At 54.1% G+C, this 20,132-nt stretch overlaps 2 protein-coding genes across 2 annotated transcripts in view; both read left to right on the top strand.

The window, feature by feature from the left end:
• The window catches only part of MUC2 (mucin 2, oligomeric mucus/gel-forming), a 90,736-nt gene that overhangs the window by 59,807 nt on the left and 10,797 nt on the right, over positions 1 to 20,132 (top strand). Inside the window, exons 33-35 of the mRNA XM_084519630.1 lie at positions 16,927 to 17,333; positions 18,373 to 18,547; positions 19,195 to 19,442. Coding sequence (XP_084375756.1) covers positions 16,927 to 17,333; positions 18,373 to 18,547; positions 19,195 to 19,442 — 830 coding nt within the window. The remainder of the gene's footprint in view (positions 1 to 16,926; positions 17,334 to 18,372; positions 18,548 to 19,194; positions 19,443 to 20,132) is intronic.
• LOC311438076 (uncharacterized protein) lies at positions 6,190 to 8,795 on the top strand (the record flags this gene model as incomplete). The annotated part of the gene is made up of 3 exons (XM_084522125.1): positions 6,190 to 6,589; positions 7,814 to 8,125; positions 8,704 to 8,795. 3 exons carry the CDS (start codon positions 6,190 to 6,192, stop codon positions 8,793 to 8,795), a joined length of 804 nt encoding a protein of 267 aa, XP_084378251.1.

Below are 20,132 nucleotides of genomic sequence, written 5' to 3' on the forward strand. Positions count from 1 at the left end.
AACTGGTGCTGCTTTATTCCTGTCGGCATTTCCTCTGCTCAGGTTGATGGCGTTTCCTGAGGTTGCTGGAAAGCCACGGAGGTTAATACCAAACGCCGTTTGCCGGTTTGCAATAAAGCACTGTGTTTTCTCAGGAACCAGTCCCCCCGGCTCCACAACCGTTGAAACTGTGTCGACCACCACTCTCCCGCCAACATCGACGACAGGCACCACTCCCCCCGGTACCACAACTGCGCCTGTGTCGACCACCACTCTCCCACCAACATCGACGCCAGGTCCCAGCAGTACCACCAGTGGCACGACGTCCTCCAGCAGCAGCACCCCGGGGACAACGCCTGTTACTCCTCCACCGACCACGTCCCCGACTACCCTGACTACTACCAGCACATCCCCGCCCACACCGACACACACCACCTCCCTGACACCACCGTCTTCGACAAGCGAAGGTAATTGTCAGGCCATAGGGACACGGGTTTCCTTGTAGGGGGAGAAATGAAGGTCTGTGAGCACCTCGACTTGTGTGCACTTTCTGTGTGGCATGAGGGCTGGGAGGAGTTGTTGAGCCTTCCCGAAATGCGCTGGTGCCCAGTGCTTGACCTGGGGCTGGCTGTGTGGAGGTGAGGAGGGTGCAGGGGTCCTGGGCAGAAGCTGTGGTGTTGCCCAACGCCGCAGGGCTCTGTGGATGCCGTTCCAGCCTGGGGCCTCTGGGCGGCTGAGTCAGATAGGGATGGGAGTGGAAGTCTTGCGTTTGCTGCTGCGGGGCTTCGTCCTTCAGCTGGAGAGAACATCCTGAGCGGGAGGCGGTGTGTGCGAGGCCAGGGGGGCTTGTCTTTTGCGTCCATGTGGTTCCAGGCGCTGTTGGGACGCTGCTTTTGCTGACGTTCTTCCCTTTCTTGTGCTGCATTAGCCCTGTGCTCTTCTGGTGTATGCAGTGCTCCTGCATCTCCTACGCATATCTTCACGGCTCGCTGTACTAGCACAAAGGTAGCCGGTTCTGAGGCAGGCCTCTGTGTGTCCTCAACAGTTTCTAACAGTGGTAACGGAAAGCAATTGTGGCATTCAGGCCCAGAGCGAGAGCTTGCGTGCTCACAAGAGAAGGATGAAGCAGCACAGTGAGCCCGACTTTCCTAGCCCAGCCTGGGAATATGTGGGGGAGCTGTTTCCAAGGGGTGGCCGAGGTCTAGCGCAGATACTGGTGCAGCAGCTGCTTAGCCTCAGAGGAGCCAAGGCCCACAGAGAGGAAGGGCTTCTGGAGTGAACACGCCCCCTGATTTCACGCACATGGAGCGGGGATCTGTCCATGGCATATAGGGTGAGAGCAATAGGGAAGGAAGCAAAGAGCTGGCTGACGAACTCCGTGAATTCGTCTGGATTTTGGAGTGCTGAGCTCTTCTGTGCAGTGTAGAGTTTTCAGGCTCCAGAGGGCTGTTGCATGCAGCGCTGTTCCCTGCAGAAGTGTTGGCATCTGAGTGCCGTGCAAGCCGTGGGAGATTCGGTCTGTGATCCCCACGTTCTTCTGCAAGAGCCACGCGGAGAACTGGTGCTGCTTTATTCCTGTCGGCATTTCCTCTGCTCAGGTTGATGGCGTTTCCTGAGGTTGCTGGAAAGCCACGGACGTTAATACCAAACGCCGTTTGCCGGTTTGCAATAAAGCACTGTGTTTTCTCAGGAACCAGTCCCCCCGGCTCCACAACCGTTGAAACTGTGTCGACCACCACTCTCCCGCCAACATCGACGACAGGCACCATTCCCCCCGGTACCACAACTGCGCCTGTGTCGACCACCACTCTCCCGCCAACATCGACGCCAGGTCCCAGCAGTACCACCAGTGGCACGACGTCCTCCAGCAGCAGCACCCCGGGGACAACGCCTGTTACTCCTCCACCGACCACGTCCCCGACTACCCTGACTACTACCAGCACATCCCCACCCACACCGACACACACCACCTCCCTGACACCACCGTCCTCGACAAGCAAAGGTAATTGTCAGGCCATAGGGACACGGGTTTCCTTGTAGGGGGAGAAATGAAGGTCTGTGAGCACCTCGACTTGTGTGCACTTTCTGTGTGGCATGAGGGCTGGGAGGAGTTGTTGAGCCTTCCCGAAAAGCGCTGGTGCCCAGTGCTTGACCTGGGGCTGGCTGTGTGGAGGTGAGGAGGGTGCAGGGGTCCTGGGCAGAAGCTGTGGTGTTGCCCAACGCCGCAGGGCTCTGTGGATGCCGTTCCAGCCTGGGGCCTCTGGGCGGCTGAGTCAGATAGGGATGGGAGTGGAAGTCTTGCGTTTGCTGCTGCGGGGCTTCGTCCTTCAGCTGGAGAGAACGTCCTGAGCGGGAGGCGGTGTGTGCGAGGCCAGGGGGGCTTGTCTTTTGCATCCATGTGGTTCCAGGCGCTGTTGGGACGCTGCTTTTGCTGAAGTTCTTCCCTTTCATGTGCTGCATTAGCCCTGTGCTCTTCTGGTGTATGCAGTGCTCCTGCATCTCCTACGCATATCTTCACAGCTCGCTGTACTAGCACAAAGGTAGCCGGTTCTGAGGCAGGCCTCTGTGTTTCCTCAACAGTTTCTAAAAGTGGTAACGGAAAGCAATTGTGGCATTCAGGCCCAGAGCGAGAGCTTGCGTGCTCACAAGAGAAGGATGAAGCAGCACAGTGAGCCCGACTTTCCTAGCCCAGCCTGGGAATATGTGGGGGAGCGGTTTCCAAGGGGCTGGCCGAGGTCTAGCGCAGATACTGGTGCAGCAGCTGCTTAGCCTCAGAGGAGCCAAGGCCCACAGAGAGGAAGGGCTTCTGGAGTGAACACGCCCCCTGATTTCACGCACATGGAGCGGGGATCTGTCCATGGCGTATAGGGTGAGAGCAATAGGGAAGGAAGCAAAGAGCTGGCTGACGAACTCCGTGAATTCGTCTGGATTTGGGAGTGCTGAGCTCTTCTGTGCAGTGTAGAGTTTTCAGGCTCCAGAGGGCTGTTGCATGCAGCGCTGTTCCCTGCAGAAGTGTTGGCATCTGAGTGCCGTGCAAGCCGTAGGAGATTCGGTCTGTGATCCCCACGTTCTTCTGCAAGAGCCACGCGGAGAACTGGTGCTGCTTTATTCCTGTCGGCATTTCCTCTGCTCAGGTTGATGGCATTTCCTGAGGTTGCTGGAAAGCCACGGAGGTTAATACCAAACGCCGTTTGCCGGTTTGCAATAAAGCACTGTGTTTTCTCAGGAACCAGTCCCCCCGGCTCCACAACCGTTGAAACTGTGTCGACCACCACTCTCCCGCCAACATCGACGACAGGCACCACTCCCCCCGGTACCACAACTGCGCCTGTGTCGACCACCACTCTCCCGCCAACATCGACGCCAGGTCCCAGCAGTACCACCAGTGGCACGACGTCCTCCAGCAGCAGCACCCCGGGGACAACGCCTGTTACTCCTCCACCGACCACGTCCCCGACTACCCTGACTACTACCAGCACATCCCCGCCCACACCAACACACACCACCTCCCTGACACCACCGTCTTCGACAAGCGAAGGTAATTGTCAGGCCATAGGGACACGGGTTTCCTTGTAGGGGGAGAAATGAAGGTCTGTGAGCACCTCGACTTGTGTGCACTTTCTGTGTGGCATGAGGGCTGGGAGGAGTTGTTGAGCCTTCCCGAAAAGCGCTGGTGCCCAGTGCTTGACCTGGGGCTGGCTGTGTGGAGGTGAGGAGGGTGCAGGGGTCCTGGGCAGAAGCTGTGGTGTTGCCCAACGCCGCAGGGCTCTGTGGATGCCGTTCCAGCCTGGGGCCTCTGGGCGGCTGAGTCAGATAGGGATGGGAGTGGAAGTCTTGCGTTTGCTGCTGCGGGGCTTCGTCCTTCAGCTGGAGAGAAAATCCTGAGCGGGAGGCGGTGTGTGCGAGGCCAGGGGGGCTTGTCTTTTGCGTCCATGTGGTTCCAGGCGCTGTTGGGACGCTGCTTTTGCTGACGTTCTTCCCTTTCTTGTGCTGCATTAGCCCTGTGCTCTTCTGGTGTATGCAGTGCTCCTGCATCTCCTACGCATATCTTCACAGCTCGCTGTACTAGCACAAAGGTAGCCGGTTCTGAGGCAGGCCTCTGTGTGTCCTCAACAGTTTCTAACAGTGGTAACGGAAAGCAATTGTGGCATTCAGGCCCAGAGCGAGAGCTTGCGTGCTCACAAGAGAAGGATGAAGCAGCACAGTGAGCCCGACTTTCCTAGCCCAGCCTGGGAATATGTGGGGGAGCAGTTTCCAAAGGGCTGGCTGAGGTCTAGCGCAGATACTGGTGCAGCAGCTGCTTAGCCTCAGAGGAGCCAAGGCCCACAGAGAGGAAGGGCTTCTGGAGTGAACACGCCCCCTGATTTCACGCACATGGAGCGGGGATCTGTCCATGGCGTATAGGGTGAGAGCAATAGGGAAGGAAGCAAAGAGCTGGCTGACGAACTCCGTGAATTCGTTTGGATTTGGGAGTGCTGAGCTCTTCTGTGCAGTGTAGAGTTTTCAGGCTCCAGAGGGCTGTTGCATGCAGCGCTGTTCCCTGCAGAAGTGTTGGCATCTGAGTGCCGTGCAAGCCGTAGGAGATTCGGTCTGTGATCCCCACGTTCTTCTGCAAGAGCCACGCGGAGAACTGGTGCTGCTTTATTCCTGTCGGCATTTCCTCTGCTCAGGTTGATGGCGTTTCCTGAGGTTGCTGGAAAACCACGGAGGTTAATACCAAACGCCGTTTGCCGGTTTGCAATAAAGCACTGTGTTTTCTCAGGAACCAGTCCCCCCGGCTCCACAACCGTTGAAACTGTGTCGACCACCACTCTCCCGCCAACATCGACGACAGGCACCACTCCCCCCGGTACCACAACTGCGCCTGTGTCGACCACCACTCTCCCGCCAACATCGACGCCAGGTCCCAGCAGTACCACCAGTGGCACGACGTCCTCCAGCAGCAGCACCCCGGGGACAACGCCTGTTACTCCTCCACCGACCACGTCCCCGACTACCCTGACTACTACCAGCACATCCCCGCCCACGCCGACACACACCACCTCCCTGACACCACCGTCTTCGACAAGCGAAGGTAATTGTCAGGCCATAGGGACACGGGTTTCCTTGTAGGGGGAGAAATGAAGGTCTGTGAGCACCTCGACTTGTGTGCACTTTCTGTGTGGCATGAGGGCTGGGAGGAGTTGTTGGGCTTTCCTGAAAAGCGCTGGTGCCCAGTGCTTGACCTGGGGCTGGCTGTGTGGAGGTGAGGAGGGTGCAGGGGTCCTGGGCAGAAGCTGTGGTGTTGCCCGACGCCGCAGGGCTCTGTGGATGCCGTTCCAGCCTGGGGCCTCTGGGCGGCTGAGTCAGATAGGGATGGGAGTGGAAGTCTTGCGTTTGCTGCTGCGGGGCTTCGTCCTTCAGCTGGAGAGAACGTCCTGAGCGGGAGGCGGTGTGTGCGAGGCCAGGGGGGCTTGTCTTTTGCGTCCATGTGGTTCCAGGCGCTGTTGGGACGCTGCATTTGCTGACGTTCTTCCCTTTCTTGTGCTGCATTAGCCCTGTGCTCTTCTGGTGTATGCAGTGCTCCTGCATCTCCTACGGAAATCTTCACGGCTCGCTGTACTAGCACAAAGGTAGCCGGTTCTGAGGCAGGCCTCTGTGTTTCCTCAACAGTTTCTAACAGTGGTAACGGAAAGCAATTGTGGCATTCAGGCCCAGAGCAAGAGCTTGCGTGCTCACAAGAGAAGGATGAAGCAGCACAGTGAGCCCGACTTTCCTAGCCCAGCCTGGGAATATGTGGGGGAGCAGTTTCCAAAGGGCTGGCTGAGGTCTAGCGCAGATACTGGTGCAGCAGCTGCTTAGCCTCAGAGGAGCCAAGGCCCACAGAGAGGAAGGGCTTCTGGAGTGAACACGCCCCCTGATTTCACGCACATGGAGCGGGGATCTGTCCATGGCGTATAGGGTGAGAGCAATAGGGAAGGAAGCAAAGAGCTGGCTGACGAACTCCGTGAATTCGTTTGGATTTGGGAGTGCTGAGCTCTTCTGTGCAGTGTAGAGTTTTCAGGCTCCAGAGGGCTGTTGCATGCAGCGCTGTTCCCTGCAGAAGTGTTGGCATCTGAGTGCCGTGCAAGCCGTAGGAGATTCGGTCTGTGATCCCCACGTTCTTCTGCAAGAGCCACGCGGAGAACTGGTGCTGCTTTATTCCTGTCGGCATTTCCTCTGCTCAGGTTGATGGCGTTTCCTGAGGTTGCTGGAAAGCCACGGAGGTTAATACCAAACGCCGTTTGCCGGTTTGCAATAAAGCACTGTGTTTTCTCAGGAACCAGTCCCCCCGGCTCCACAACCGTTGAAACTGTGTCGACCACCACTCTCCCGCCAACATCGACGACAGGCACCACTCCCCCCGGTACCACAACTGCGCCTGTGTCGACCACCACTCTCCCGCCAACATCGACGCCAGGTCCCAGCAGTACCACCAGTGGCACGACGTCCTCCAGCAGCAGCACCCCGGGGACAACGCCTGTTACTCCTCCACCGACCACGTCCCCGACTACCCTGACTACTACCAGCACATCCCCGCCCACGCCGACACACACCACCTCCCTGACACCACCGTCTTCGACAAGCGAAGGTAATTGTCAGGCCATAGGGACACGGGTTTCCTTGTAGGGGGAGAAATGAAGGTCTGTGAGCACCTCGACTTGTGTGCACTTTCTGTGTGGCATGAGGGCTGGGAGGAGTTGTTGAGCCTTCCCGAAAAGCGCTGGTGCCCAGTGCTTGACCTGGGGCTGGCTGTGTGGAGGTGAGGAGGGTGCAGGGGTCCTGGGCAGAAGCTGTGGTGTTGCCCGACGCCGCAGGGCTCTGTGGATGCCGTTCCAGCCTGGGGCCTCTGGGCGGCTGAGTCAGATAGGGATGGGAGTGGAAGTCTTGCGTTTGCTGCTGCGGGGCTTCGTCCTTCAGCTGGAGAGAACGTCCTGAGCGGGAGGCGGTGTGTGCGAGGCCAGGGGGGCTTGTCTTTTGCGTCCATGTGGTTCCAGTCGCTGTTGGGACGCTGCATTTGCTGACGTTCTTCCCTTTCTTGTGCTGCATTAGCCCTGTGCTCTTCTGGTGTATGCAGTGCTCCTGCATCTCCTACGGAAATCTTCACGGCTCGCTGTACTAGCACAAAGGTAGCCGGTTCTGAGGCAGGCCTCTGTGTTTCCTCAACAGTTTCTAACAGTGGTAACGGAAAGCAATTGTGGCATTCAGGCCCAGAGCAAGAGCTTGCGTGCTCACAAGAGAAGGATGAAGCAGCACAGTGAGCCCGACTTTCCTAGCCCAGCCTGGGAATATGTGGGGGAGCAGTTTCCAAAGGGCTGGCTGAGGTCTAGCGCAGATACTGGTGCAGCAGCTGCTTAGCCTCAGAGGAGCCAAGGCCCACAGAGAGGAAGGGCTTCTGGAGTGAACACGCCCCCTGATTTCACGCACATGGAGCGGGGATCTGTCCATGGCGTATAGGGTGAGAGCAATAGGGAAGGAAGCAAAGAGCTGGCTGACGAACTCCGTGAATTCGTTTGGATTTGGGAGTGCTGAGCTCTTCTGTGCAGTGTAGAGTTTTCAGGCTCCAGAGGGCTGTTGCATGCAGCGCTGTTCCCTGCAGAAGTGTTGGCATCTGAGTGCCGTGCAAGCCGTAGGAGATTCGGTCTGTGATCCCCACGTTCTTCTGCAAGAGCCACGCGGAGAACTGGTGCTGCTTTATTCCTGTCGGCATTTCCTCTGCTCAGGTTGATGGCGTTTCCTGAGGTTGCTGGAAAGCCACGGAGGTTAATACCAAACGCCGTTTGCCGGTTTGCAATAAAGCACTGTGTTTTCTCAGGAACCAGTCCCCCCGGCTCCACAACCGTTGAAACTGTGTCGACCACCACTCTCCCGCCAACATCGACGACAGGCACCACTCCCCCCGGTACCACAACTGCGCCTGTGTCGACCACCACTCTCCCGCCAACATCGACGCCAGGTCCCAGCAGTACCACCAGTGGCACGACGTCCTCCAGCAGCAGCACCCCGGGGACAACGCCTGTTACTCCTCCACCGACCACGTCCCCGACTACCCTGACTACTACCAGCACATCCCCGCCCACGCCGACACACACCACCTCCCTGACACCACCGTCTTCGACAAGCGAAGGTAATTGTCAGGCCATAGGGACACGGGTTTCCTTGTAGGGGGAGAAATGAAGGTCTGTGAGCACCTCGACTTGTGTGCACTTTCTGTGTGGCATGAGGGCTGGGAGGAGTTGTTGAGCCTTCCCGAAAAGCGCTGGTGCCCAGTGCTTGACCTGGGGCTGGCTGTGTGGAGGTGAGGAGGGTGCAGGGGTCCTGGGCAGAAGCTGTGGTGTTGCCCGACGCCGCAGGGCTCTGTGGATGCCGTTCCAGCCTGGGGCCTCTGGGCGGCTGAGTCAGATAGGGATGGGAGTGGAAGTCTTGCGTTTGCTGCTGCGGGGCTTCGTCCTTCAGCTGGAGAGAACGTCCTGAGCGGGAGGCGGTGTGTGCGAGGCCAGGGGGGCTTGTCTTTTGCGTCCATGTGGTTCCAGTCGCTGTTGGGACGCTGCATTTGCTGACGTTCTTCCCTTTCTTGTGCTGCATTAGCCCTGTGCTCTTCTGGTGTATGCAGTGCTCCTGCATCTCCTACGGAAATCTTCACGGCTCGCTGTACTAGCACAAAGGTAGCCGGTTCTGAGGCAGGCCTCTGTGTTTCCTCAACAGTTTCTAACAGTGGTAACGGAAAGCAATTGTGGCATTCAGGCCCAGAGCAAGAGCTTGCGTGCTCACAAGAGAAGGATGAAGCAGCACAGTGAGCCCGACTTTCCTAGCCCAGCCTGGGAATATGTGGGGGAGCAGTTTCCAAAGGGCTGGCTGAGGTCTAGCGCAGATACTGGTGCAGCAGCTGCTTAGCCTCAGAGGAGCCAAGGCCCACAGAGAGGAAGGGCTTCTGGAGTGAACACGCCCCCTGATTTCACGCACATGGAGCGGGGATCTGTCCATGGCGTATAGGGTGAGAGCAATAGGGAAGGAAGCAAAGAGCTGGCTGACGAACTCCGTGAATTCGTTTGGATTTGGGAGTGCTGAGCTCTTCTGTGCAGTGTAGAGTTTTCAGGCTCCAGAGGGCTGTTGCATGCAGCGCTGTTCCCTGCAGAAGTGTTGGCATCTGAGTGCCGTGCAAGCCGTAGGAGATTCGGTCTGTGATCCCCACGTTCTTCTGCAAGAGCCACGCGGAGAACTGGTGCTGCTTTATTCCTGTCGGCATTTCCTCTGCTCAGGTTGATGGCGTTTCCTGAGGTTGCTGGAAAGCCACGGAGGTTAATACCAAACGCCGTTTGCCGGTTTGCAATAAAGCACTGTGTTTTCTCAGGAACCAGTCCCCCCGGCTCCACAACCGTTGAAACTGTGTCGACCACCACTCTCCCGCCAACATCGACGACAGGCACCACTCCCCCCGGTACCACAACTGCGCCTGTGTCGACCACCACTCTCCCGCCAACATCGACGCCAGGTCCCAGCAGTACCACCAGTGGCACGACGTCCTCCAGCAGCAGCACCCCGGGGACAACGCCTGTTACTCCTCCACCGACCACGTCCCCGACTACCCTGACTACTACCAGCACATCCCCGCCCACGCCGACACACACCACCTCCCTGACACCACCGTCTTCGACAAGCGAAGGTAATTGTCAGGCCACAGGGACACGGGTTTCCTTGTAGGGGGAGAAATGAAGGTCTGTGAGCACCTCGACTTGTGTGCACTTTCTGTGTGGCATGAGGGCTGGGAGGAGTTGTTGAGCCTTCCCGAAAAGCGCTGGTGCCCAGTGCTTGACCTGGGGCTGGCTGTGTGGAGGTGAGGAGGGTGCAGGGGTCCTGGGCAGAAGCTGTGGTGTTGCCCGACGCCGCAGGGCTCTGTGGATGCCGTTCCAGCCTGGGGCCTCTGGGCGGCTGAGTCAGATAGGGATGGGAGTGGAAGTCTTGCGTTTGCTGCTGCGGGGCTTCGTCCTTCAGCTGGAGAGAACGTCCTGAGCGGGAGGCGGTGTGTGCGAGGCCAGGGGGGCTTGTCTTTTGCGTCCATGTGGTTCCAGTCGCTGTTGGGACGCTGCATTTGCTGACGTTCTTCCCTTTCTTGTGCTGCATTAGCCCTGTGCTCTTCTGGTGTATGCAGTGCTCCTGCATCTCCTACGGAAATCTTCACGGCTCGCTGTACTAGCACAAAGGTAGCCGGTTCTGAGGCAGGCCTCTGTGTTTCCTCAACAGTTTCTAACAGTGGTAACGGAAAGCAATTGTGGCATTCAGGCCCAGAGCAAGAGCTTGCGTGCTCACAAGAGAAGGATGAAGCAGCACAGTGAGCCCGACTTTCCTAGCCCAGCCTGGGAATATGTGGGGGAGCAGTTTCCAAAGGGCTGGCTGAGGTCTAGCGCAGATACTGGTGCAGCAGCTGCTTAGCCTCAGAGGAGCCAAGGCCCACAGAGAGGAAGGGCTTCTGGAGTGAACACGCCCCCTGATTTCACGCACATGGAGCGGGGATCTGTCCATGGCGTATAGGGTGAGAGCAATAGGGAAGGAAGCAAAGAGCTGGCTGACGAACTCCGTGAATTCGTTTGGATTTGGGAGTGCTGAGCTCTTCTGTGCAGTGTAGAGTTTTCAGGCTCCAGAGGGCTGTTGCATGCAGCGCTGTTCCCTGCAGAAGTGTTGGCATCTGAGTGCCGTGCAAGCCGTAGGAGATTCGGTCTGTGATCCCCACGTTCTTCTGCAAGAGCCACGCGGAGAACTGGTGCTGCTTTATTCCTGTCGGCATTTCCTCTGCTCAGGTTGATGGCGTTTCCTGAGGTTGCTGGAAAGCCACGGAGGTTAATACCAAACGCCGTTTGCCGGTTTGCAATAAAGCACTGTGTTTTCTCAGGAACCAGTCCCCCCGGCTCCACAACCGTTGAAACTGTGTCGACCACCACTCTCCCGCCAACATCGACGACAGGCACCACTCCCCCCGGTACCACAACTGCGCCTGTGTCGACCACCACTCTCCCGCCAACATCGACGCCAGGTCCCAGCAGTACCACCAGTGGCACGACGTCCTCCAGCAGCAGCACCCCGGGGACAACGCCTGTTACTCCTCCACCGACCACGTCCCCGACTACCCTGACTACTACCAGCACATCCCCGCCCACGCCGACACACACCACCTCCCTGACACCACCGTCTTCGACAAGCGAAGGTAATTGTCAGGCCACAGGGACACGGGTTTCCTTGTAGGGGGAGAAATGAAGGTCTGTGAGCACCTCGACTTGTGTGCACTTTCTGTGTGGCATGAGGGCTGGGAGGAGTTGTTGAGCCTTCCCGAAAAGCGCTGGTGCCCAGTGCTTGACCTGGGGCTGGCTGTGTGGAGGTGAGGAGGGTGCAGGGGTCCTGGGCAGAAGCTGTGGTGTTGCCCGACGCCGCAGGGCTCTGTGGATGCCGTTCCAGCCTGGGGCCTCTGGGCGGCTGAGTCAGATAGGGATGGGAGTGGAAGTCTTGCGTTTGCTGCTGCGGGGCTTCGTCCTTCAGCTGGAGAGAACGTCCTGAGCGGGAGGCGGTGTGTGCGAGGCCAGGGGGGCTTGTCTTTTGCGTCCATGTGGTTCCAGTCGCTGTTGGGACGCTGCATTTGCTGACGTTCTTCCCTTTCTTGTGCTGCATTAGCCCTGTGCTCTTCTGGTGTATGCAGTGCTCCTGCATCTCCTACGGAAATCTTCACGGCTCGCTGTACTAGCACAAAGGTAGCCGGTTCTGAGGCAGGCCTCTGTGTTTCCTCAACAGTTTCTAACAGTGGTAACGGAAAGCAATTGTGGCATTCAGGCCCAGAGCAAGAGCTTGCGTGCTCACAAGAGAAGGATGAAGCAGCACAGTGAGCCCGACTTTCCTAGCCCAGCCTGGGAATATGTGGGGGAGCGGTTTCCAAGGGGCTGGCCGAGGTCTAGCGCAGATACTGGTGCAGCAGCTGCTTAGCCTCAGAGGAGCCAAGGCCCACAGAGAGGAAGGGCTTCTGGAGTGAACACGCCCCCTGATTTCACGCACATGGAGCGGGGATCTGTCCATGGCATATAGGGTGAGAGCAATAGGGAAGGAAGCAAAGAGCTGGCTGACGAACTCCGTGAATTCGTTTGGATTTGGGAGTGCTGAGCTCTTCTGTGCAGTGTAGAGTTTTCAGGCTCCAGAGGGCTGTTGCATGCAGCGCTGTTCCCTGCAGAAGTGTTGGCATCTGAGTGCCGTGCAAGCCGTAGGAGATTCGGTCTGTGATCCCCACGTTCTTCTGCAAGAGCCACGCGGAGAACTGGTGCTGCTTTATTCCTGTCGGCATTTCCTCTGCTCAGGTTGATGGCGTTTCCTGAGGTTGCTGGAAAGCCACGGAGGTTAATACCAAATGCCGTTTGCCGGTTTGCAATAAAGCACTGTGTTTTCTCAGGAACCAGTCCCCCCGGCTCCACAACCGTTGAAACTGTGTCGACCACCACTCTCCCGCCAACATCGACGACAGGCACCACTCCCCCCGGTACCACAACTGCGCCTGTTTCGACCACCACTCTCCCGCCAACATCGACGCCAGGTCCCAGCAGTACCACCAGTGGCACGACGTCCTCCAGCAGCAGCACCCCGGGGACAACGCCTGTTACTCCTCCACCGACCACGTCCCCGACTACCCTGACTACTACCAGCACATCCCCGCCCACACCGACACACACCACCTCCCTGACACCACCGTCTTCGACAAGCGAAGGTAATTGTCAGGCCATAGGGACACGGGTTTCCTTGTAGGGGGAGAAATGAAGGTCTGTGAGCACCTCGACTTGTGTGCACTTTCTGTGTGGCATGAGGGCTGGGAGGAGTTGTTGAGCCTTCCCGAAAAGCGCTGGTGCCCAGTGCTTGACCTGGGGCTGGCTGTGTGGAGGTGAGGAGGGTGCAGGGGTCCTGGGCAGAAGCTGTGGTGTTGCCCGACGCCGCAGGGCTCTGTGGATGCCGTTCCAGCCTGGGGCCTCTGGGCGGCTGAGTCAGATAGGGATGGGAGTGGAAGTCTTGCGTTTGCTGCTGCGGGGCTTCGTCCTTCAGCTGGAGAGAACGTCCTGAGCGGGAGGCGGTGTGTGCGAGGCCAGGGGGGCTTGTCTTTTGCGTCCATGTGGTTCCAGTCGCTGTTGGGACGCTGCATTTGCTGACGTTCTTCCCTTTCTTGTGCTGCATTAGCCCTGTGTTTTTCTGGTGTATGCAGTGCTCCTGCATCTCCTACGCATATCTTCACGGCTCGCTGTACTAGCACAAAGGTAGCCGGTTCTGAGGCAGGCCTCTGTGTGTCCTCAACAGTTTCTAACAGTGGTAACGGAAAGCAATTGTGGCATTCAGGCCCAGAGCGAGAGCTTGCGTGCTCACAAGAGAAGGATGAAGCAGCACAGTGAGCCCGACTTTCCTAGCCCAGCCTGGGAATATGTGGGGGAGCGGTTTCCAAGGGGCTGGCCGAGGTCTAGCGCAGATACTGGTGCAGCAGCTGCTTAGCCTCAGAGGAGCCAAGGCCCACAGAGAGGAAGGGCTTCTGGAGTGAACACGCCCCCTGATTTCACGCACATGGAGCGGGGATCTGTCCATGGCATATAGGGTGAGAGCAATAGGGAAGGAAGCAAAGAGCTGGCTGACGAACTCCGTGAATTCGTTTGGATTTGGGAGTGCTGAGCTCTTCTGTGCAGTGTAGAGTTTTCAGGCTCCAGAGGGCTGTTGCATGCAGCGCTGTTCCCTGCAGAAGTGTTGGCATCTGAGTGCCGTGCAAGCCGTAGGAGATTCGGTCTGTGATCCCCACGTTCTTCTGCAAGAGCCACGCGGAGAACTGGTGCTGCTTTATTCCTGTCGGCATTTCCTCTGCTCAGGTTGATGGCGTTTCCTGAGGTTGCTGGAAAGCCACGGAGGTTAATACCAAATGCCGTTTGCCGGTTTGCAATAAAGCACTGTGTTTTCTCAGGAACCAGTCCCCCCGGCTCCACAACCGTTGAAACTGTGTCGACCACCACTCTCCCGCCAACATCGACGACAGGCACCACTCCCCCCGGTACCACAACTGCGCCTGTTTCGACCACCACTCTCCCGCCAACATCGACGCCAGGTCCCAGCAGTACCACCAGTGGCACGACGTCCTCCAGCAGCAGCACCCCGGGGACAACGCCTGTTACTCCTCCACCGACCACGTCCCCGACTACCCTGACTACTACCAGCACATCCCCGCCCACACCGACACACACCACCTCCCTGACACCACCGTCTTCGACAAGCGAAGGTAATTGTCAGGCCATAGGGACACGGGTTTCCTTGTAGGGGGAGAAATGAAGGTCTGTGAGCACCTCGACTTGTGTGCACTTTCTGTGTGGCATGAGGGCTGGGAGGAGTTGTTGAGCCTTCCCGAAAAGCGCTGGTGCCCAGTGCTTGACCTGGGGCTGGCTGTGTGGAGGTGAGGAGGGTGCAGGGGTCCTGGGCAGAAGCTGTGGTGTTGCCCGACGCCGCAGGGCTCTGTGGATGCCGTTCCAGCCTGGGGCCTCTGGGCGGCTGAGTCAGATAGGGATGGGAGTGGAAGTCTTGCGTTTGCTGCTGCGGGGCTTCGTCCTTCAGCTGGAGAGAACGTCCTGAGCGGGAGGCGGTGTGTGCGAGGCCAGGGGGGCTTGTCTTTTGCGTCCATGTGGTTCCAGTCGCTGTTGGGACGCTGCATTTGCTGACGTTCTTCCCTTTCTTGTGCTGCATTAGCCCTGTGTTTTTCTGGTGTATGCAGTGCTCCTGCATCTCCTACGCATATCTTCACGGCTCGCTGTACTAGCACAAAGGTAGCCGGTTCTGAGGCAGGCCTCTGTGTGTCCTCAACAGTTTCTAACAGTGGTAACGGAAAGCAATTGTGGCATTCAGGCCCAGAGCGAGAGCTTGCGTGCTCACAAGAGAAGGATGAAGCAGCACAGTGAGCCCGACTTTCCTAGCCCAGCCTGGGAATATGTGGGGGAGCGGTTTCCAAGGGGCTGGCCGAGGTCTAGCGCAGATACTGGTGCAGCAGCTGCTTAGCCTCAGAGGAGCCAAGGCCCACAGAGAGGAAGGGCTTCTGGAGTGAACACGCCCCCTGATTTCACGCACATGGAGCGGGGATCTGTCCATGGCATATAGGGTGAGAGCAATAGGGAAGGAAGCAAAGAGCTGGCTGACGAACTCCGTGAATTCATCTGGATTTGGGAGTGCTGAGCTCTTCTGTGCAGTGTAGAGTTTTCAGGCTCCAGAGGGCTGTTGCATGCAGCGCTGTTCCCTGCAGAAGTGTTGGCATCTGAGTGCCGTGCAAGCCGTGGGAGATTCGGTCTGTGATCCCCACGTTCTTCTGCAAGAGCCACGCGGAGAACTGGTGCTGCTTTATTCCTGTCGGCATTTCCTCTGCTCAGGTTGATGGCGTTTCCTGAGGTTGCTGGAAAGCCACGGAGGTTAATACCAAACGCCGTTTGCCGGTTTGCAATAAAGCACTGTGTTTTCTCAGGAACCAGTCCCCCCGGCTCCACAACCGTTGAAACTGTGTCGACCACCACTCTCCCGCCAACATCGACGACAGGCACCACTCCCCCCGGTACCACAACTGCGCCTGTGTCGACCACCACTCTCCCGCCAACATCGACGCCAGGTCCCAGCAGTACCACCAGTGGCACGACGTCCTCCAGCAGCAGCACCCCGGGGACAACGCCTGTTACTCCTCCACCGACCACGTCCCCGACTACCCTGACTACTACCAGCACATCCCCGCCCACACCGACACACACCACCTCCCTGACACCACCGTCTTCGACAAGCGAAGGTAATTGTCAGGCCATAGGGACACGGGTTTCCTTGTAGGGGGAGAAATGAAGGTCTGTGAGCACCTCGACTTGTGTGCACTTTCTGTGTGGCATGAGGGCTGGGAGGAGTTGTTGAGCCTTCCCGAAAAGCGCTGGTGCCCAGTGCTTGACCTGGGGCTGGCTGTGTGGAGGTGAGGAGGGTGCAGGGGTCCTGGGCAGAAGCTGTGGTGTTGCCCGACGCCGCAGGGCTCTGTGGATGCCGTTCCAGCCTGGGGCCTCTGGGCGGCTGAGTCAGATAGGGATGGGAGTGGAAGTCTTGCGTTTGCTGCTGCGGGGCTTCGTCCTTCAGCTGGAGAGAACGTCCTGAGCGGGAGGCGGTGTGTGCGAGGCCAGGGGGGCTTGTCTTTTGCGTCCATGTGGTTCCAGGCGCTGTTGGGACGCTGCTTTTGCTGACGTTCTTCCCTTTCTTGTGCTGCATTAGCCCTGTGCTCTTCTGGTGTATGCAGTGCTCCTGCATCTCCTACGCATATCTTCACGGCTCGCTGTACTAGCACAAAGGTAGCCGGTTCTGAGGCAGGCCTCTGTGTGTCCTCAACAGTTTCTAACAGTGGTAACGGAAAGCAATTGTGGCATTCAGGCCCAGAGCGAGAGCTTGCGTGCTCACAAGAGAAGGATGAAGCAGCACAGTGAGCCCGACTTTCCTAGCGCAGCATGGGAATATGTGGTGGAGCAGTTTCCAAAGGGCTGGCTGTGGTCTAGCGCAGATATTGCTGCAGCAGCTGCTAAGGCTCAGTGGAGCCACGTCCTTCATGACATCCCGCGCTTTGGTTTCTGTTATTCCAGGGCTTTCTCCATGGAGTTTAGGAGGATCTATGTTTTCTGGGCCTAAAGTGTTGTGTTCCGCATTTCCTCAGATGCTGTGGAGATTCTTCCAGACTGGATGTTTGAAATTGTTTTTTCTTCTTTTTCGTATCTAAATTTCCTTTTCTTTTTTTTTTTTTTTTTTGTTTTGTTTTGTTTTGTTCTATTTTTACACTCTTTAGAATGCCGATGTTTTAATACCAAACGTTAGGTTCCCATCTTTCTGTAAACCACTGTGTCTTTTCAGTAACTAGTTCTCATTTTGTCACTACTTTAACAGGATCAAGTAGCACTGGGACTGGTTTTTCTTCGACTTCATCACCTACCATCACTTTTAGCACGCCAACGTTGGGATCGTCTTCCCCATTGTCAACTCCATATACAAGTACCTCACCTTCTTCTGTATCAACAACCCTATCAGAAGTCACTACTTCAGGAACAACTCCCACCAAATCTTTCACCACTACTTCAGGAACAACCTCTATTCCTTTTACCAATGTCACTTCAACCACCATTACCACATCTGCAATTGTTCCTCCTGGTTCAACTAGTACTTCTGGCACTACTCCAACATCAAGTGCAGTCACTGTTCCTGGAAGTTCCACAGTTACTACACTCAGTACTTCAAGTTCAACTCCCAGTTCTGGCTCAAATAATTGTACCATTTCACCTAATGAAACATATGCGGTTAGTAGATTTTATTTTTTGATTTATATCATTGTTATTTCAAAGGTGTCTAGGTACATAATTACAGTGTTATTATCATAGAGTGTAAACATTTATCTGGATAGAAAATGAGGTATCTGTTCATTCTGTTGTGTTTTTTTTTTTTTTTTTTTTTTTTTTTATCAAGTATACTGGTATTAGCTCTTCAACAATAGCTTTTAAAAGGCATTCTCCATTCAAGGAGGTAGAGTACAGATAAATCTTTCTCTTTATTGTAGAAAAGCTTTTCTGAGGAGTTAACTAAGGACTAAGTCTTTCTTTTCTTATTTCTGGTTTTGAATATGTCCACGCGGTTTGTTGTAATTACAGTGCAAATGCCCAACAAGAAAACATTGGATTGAACTGGTCGGTGTTTGGAATTATTCTGCAGTTATATTTGGTCATAGTCTGATTTCAAGAGCTAACTGTGAAACAGATCACCACTTTCAAATGCTTATGAATTTTCACTCCAATTCTAAGTTTTTTGAAACCACCTAGTTTTGCTGGTATACAAATAATTAGCGGCTGTAAGATGGTCCAAGTTAGAAAAAATACATACACTCACAATGCATGCTTATAATTGCCTTAGACATTACTCCCCAAATTGCTGGTGTTCATTGTAGCTTCAGCTGTTAATCTGTTCTAAACATCCATGGAAGGTGATTGAGCATACTTGTCTTTCACTGTTGGAGGGAAGCCTGGGTAATGAAATTAGATAAGAGATCTTACTTTTATACAACTGAAACTGCTAGAGGCAATTTTGCTTTTTGGTTACTGGCATGATTCATAATTAATGCCTTTCACTTAGCAGCTTTCACTAAAGCTAGATTATCTCAAAGACCTTGATGGTGCTGAATGCTGCTCTTCCTTCCCAATTTCAGACTTCTGCTGGAAAAAAATATTGTCAATAAATATAAGGTGTTTTAAAACTCTGCAAAAGGTATTCAAGTTACCCATCTGACTCACTCTGACTGCTCAATAAGGCTTCTCTCTCTCTTGTTCTCTCTTTTTCCAAATACAGCCAGGTCAGTCATGGTGGCCGTGTAACTGCACTATGGCAGTATGTGTAGAAAACAATACAGTCCAGCTGTTTCCAGTCATCTGTGAGCCACCTCCTAAACCCACATGCGCCAATGGTCTTGCTCCTGTGCAAGTCCTTGATGATGATCAATGCTGTTGGCATTGGGAGTGTGATTGTAAGTATATATTTTAAGAAATATTTTTTTCCTGTGTGAACAATACTAGTGTAAAGAACAGCGCTGTTTATCAAGGACTAAGTGTTGTGCAAGATGTGGCCCTCAGACTGCCAGCATTGGTCTCTTTTAGAGTCCTATATTGATCCTTTTTACTTAACAAAGTAAAACTTAATTTGGTTGTCATTATTTCAACATCACTGTTCTGTTAGTAGAACAAATTGGTCTCCTATGGTAGAATTTAAATGTCCAGATGCTGACATCTATAGACTAGAGGTCTGCATATAAGTTACTTGTTGAGGTGATCTGTAAAGGTTCTTCTAGGGCATGATTAATCCTATTCTCAGTTGTTTTTCAGAAATGTCAGATATACTGTGCCCTGAAAGTCTGTTGTTTTTTTTTTGTTTGTTTGTTTGTTTTTTTGGTGTGTGTGTGTTTTGTTTGTTTGTTTGCTTTGTTTTTTGGTAGTTGTTTTGTTTTTCTATTATTGATGAGTTTTAGAAATGAGCTTATGCATTGGCAGATACACTTTAAATATTTAAATGCTTAAAGTAAGATGAGGTGAATCCCACACCTACGGATTTTTTTTGTAGTTTGATCAGATTTTGTATGTTACCATAAGAAGCTAAACTAGCTTTATGTTTTTACAGGCTACTGCACTGGCTGGGGAGACCCACACTACATGACTTTTGATGGATTGTACTACAGCTATCAAGGGAATTGCACATATGTTCTTGTGGAAGAGATTAATAAAACAGTCGACAACTTTGGTGTCTACATTGATAACTACCATTGTGATGCACGGGATGTAGTCTCATGTCCACGAACGCTCATTGTGAGACATGAGACTCAGGAAGTGCGCATAGCAACAGTAGAACTAAATACCCTACGAGTAGAGGTATTGGAGAATATTACCTTTGATTTCCTGACTGAACTATTTATAAAGTATGAATCTGGTAATTATACATTATTAGGAAAAAAATAAAAATAGAGTCAGTGGATTATAAATTAGGACTGCAGGGAAGAAAGGTCTTCTTTTCTGAATCTGAATACTGGAAAAATATTCTACAAATTGTTTTTTATCCCTTTTTTATAATAAATATTTGCAGTGCCTTATCTCTTCTAAATACATAAACATGGATGAATAGCTAAGAGTTAAGGGTATAAAATAAATTAATTTACAGTTGACATTGATGTAAGAAAGAAAAAGAATGAATGTTGAATGGGAGGATACAACATAAACTAGACATAGCAATTAAAGTACTAGCTTAAGCTTTTAAGAAATGATCCTTACTATCTTAGATTGGTGTCACCTTTTTCATTTTTCAGAGGGGCTCCTGTGTGTTTATCTAATTGGTAAATATCATGTCCTAACTTTGGGAATTCAAAATTGGGTAACAAGTTTTTTTAGTTTTTTGTGGGGTTGATGTGTTTGTGTGTTTGTTTTGAATGTTACTGTGTGGGAATATTACAAATTAGGTTGCAGCAAATGTGCTCTTGCCACTAAAAAGGTGAATGGTATCATGGACCGCATTAGGCAAAGCTCTCTATTTGGAGCTATACAAAAGCTGCTTGGACATGATTCTGG

The sequence above is a fragment of the Aythya ferina genome (genome assembly GCF_964211825.1).
Source record: "Aythya ferina genome assembly, chromosome: 5".
Lineage (NCBI taxonomy): Eukaryota > Metazoa > Chordata > Aves > Anseriformes > Anatidae > Aythya > Aythya ferina.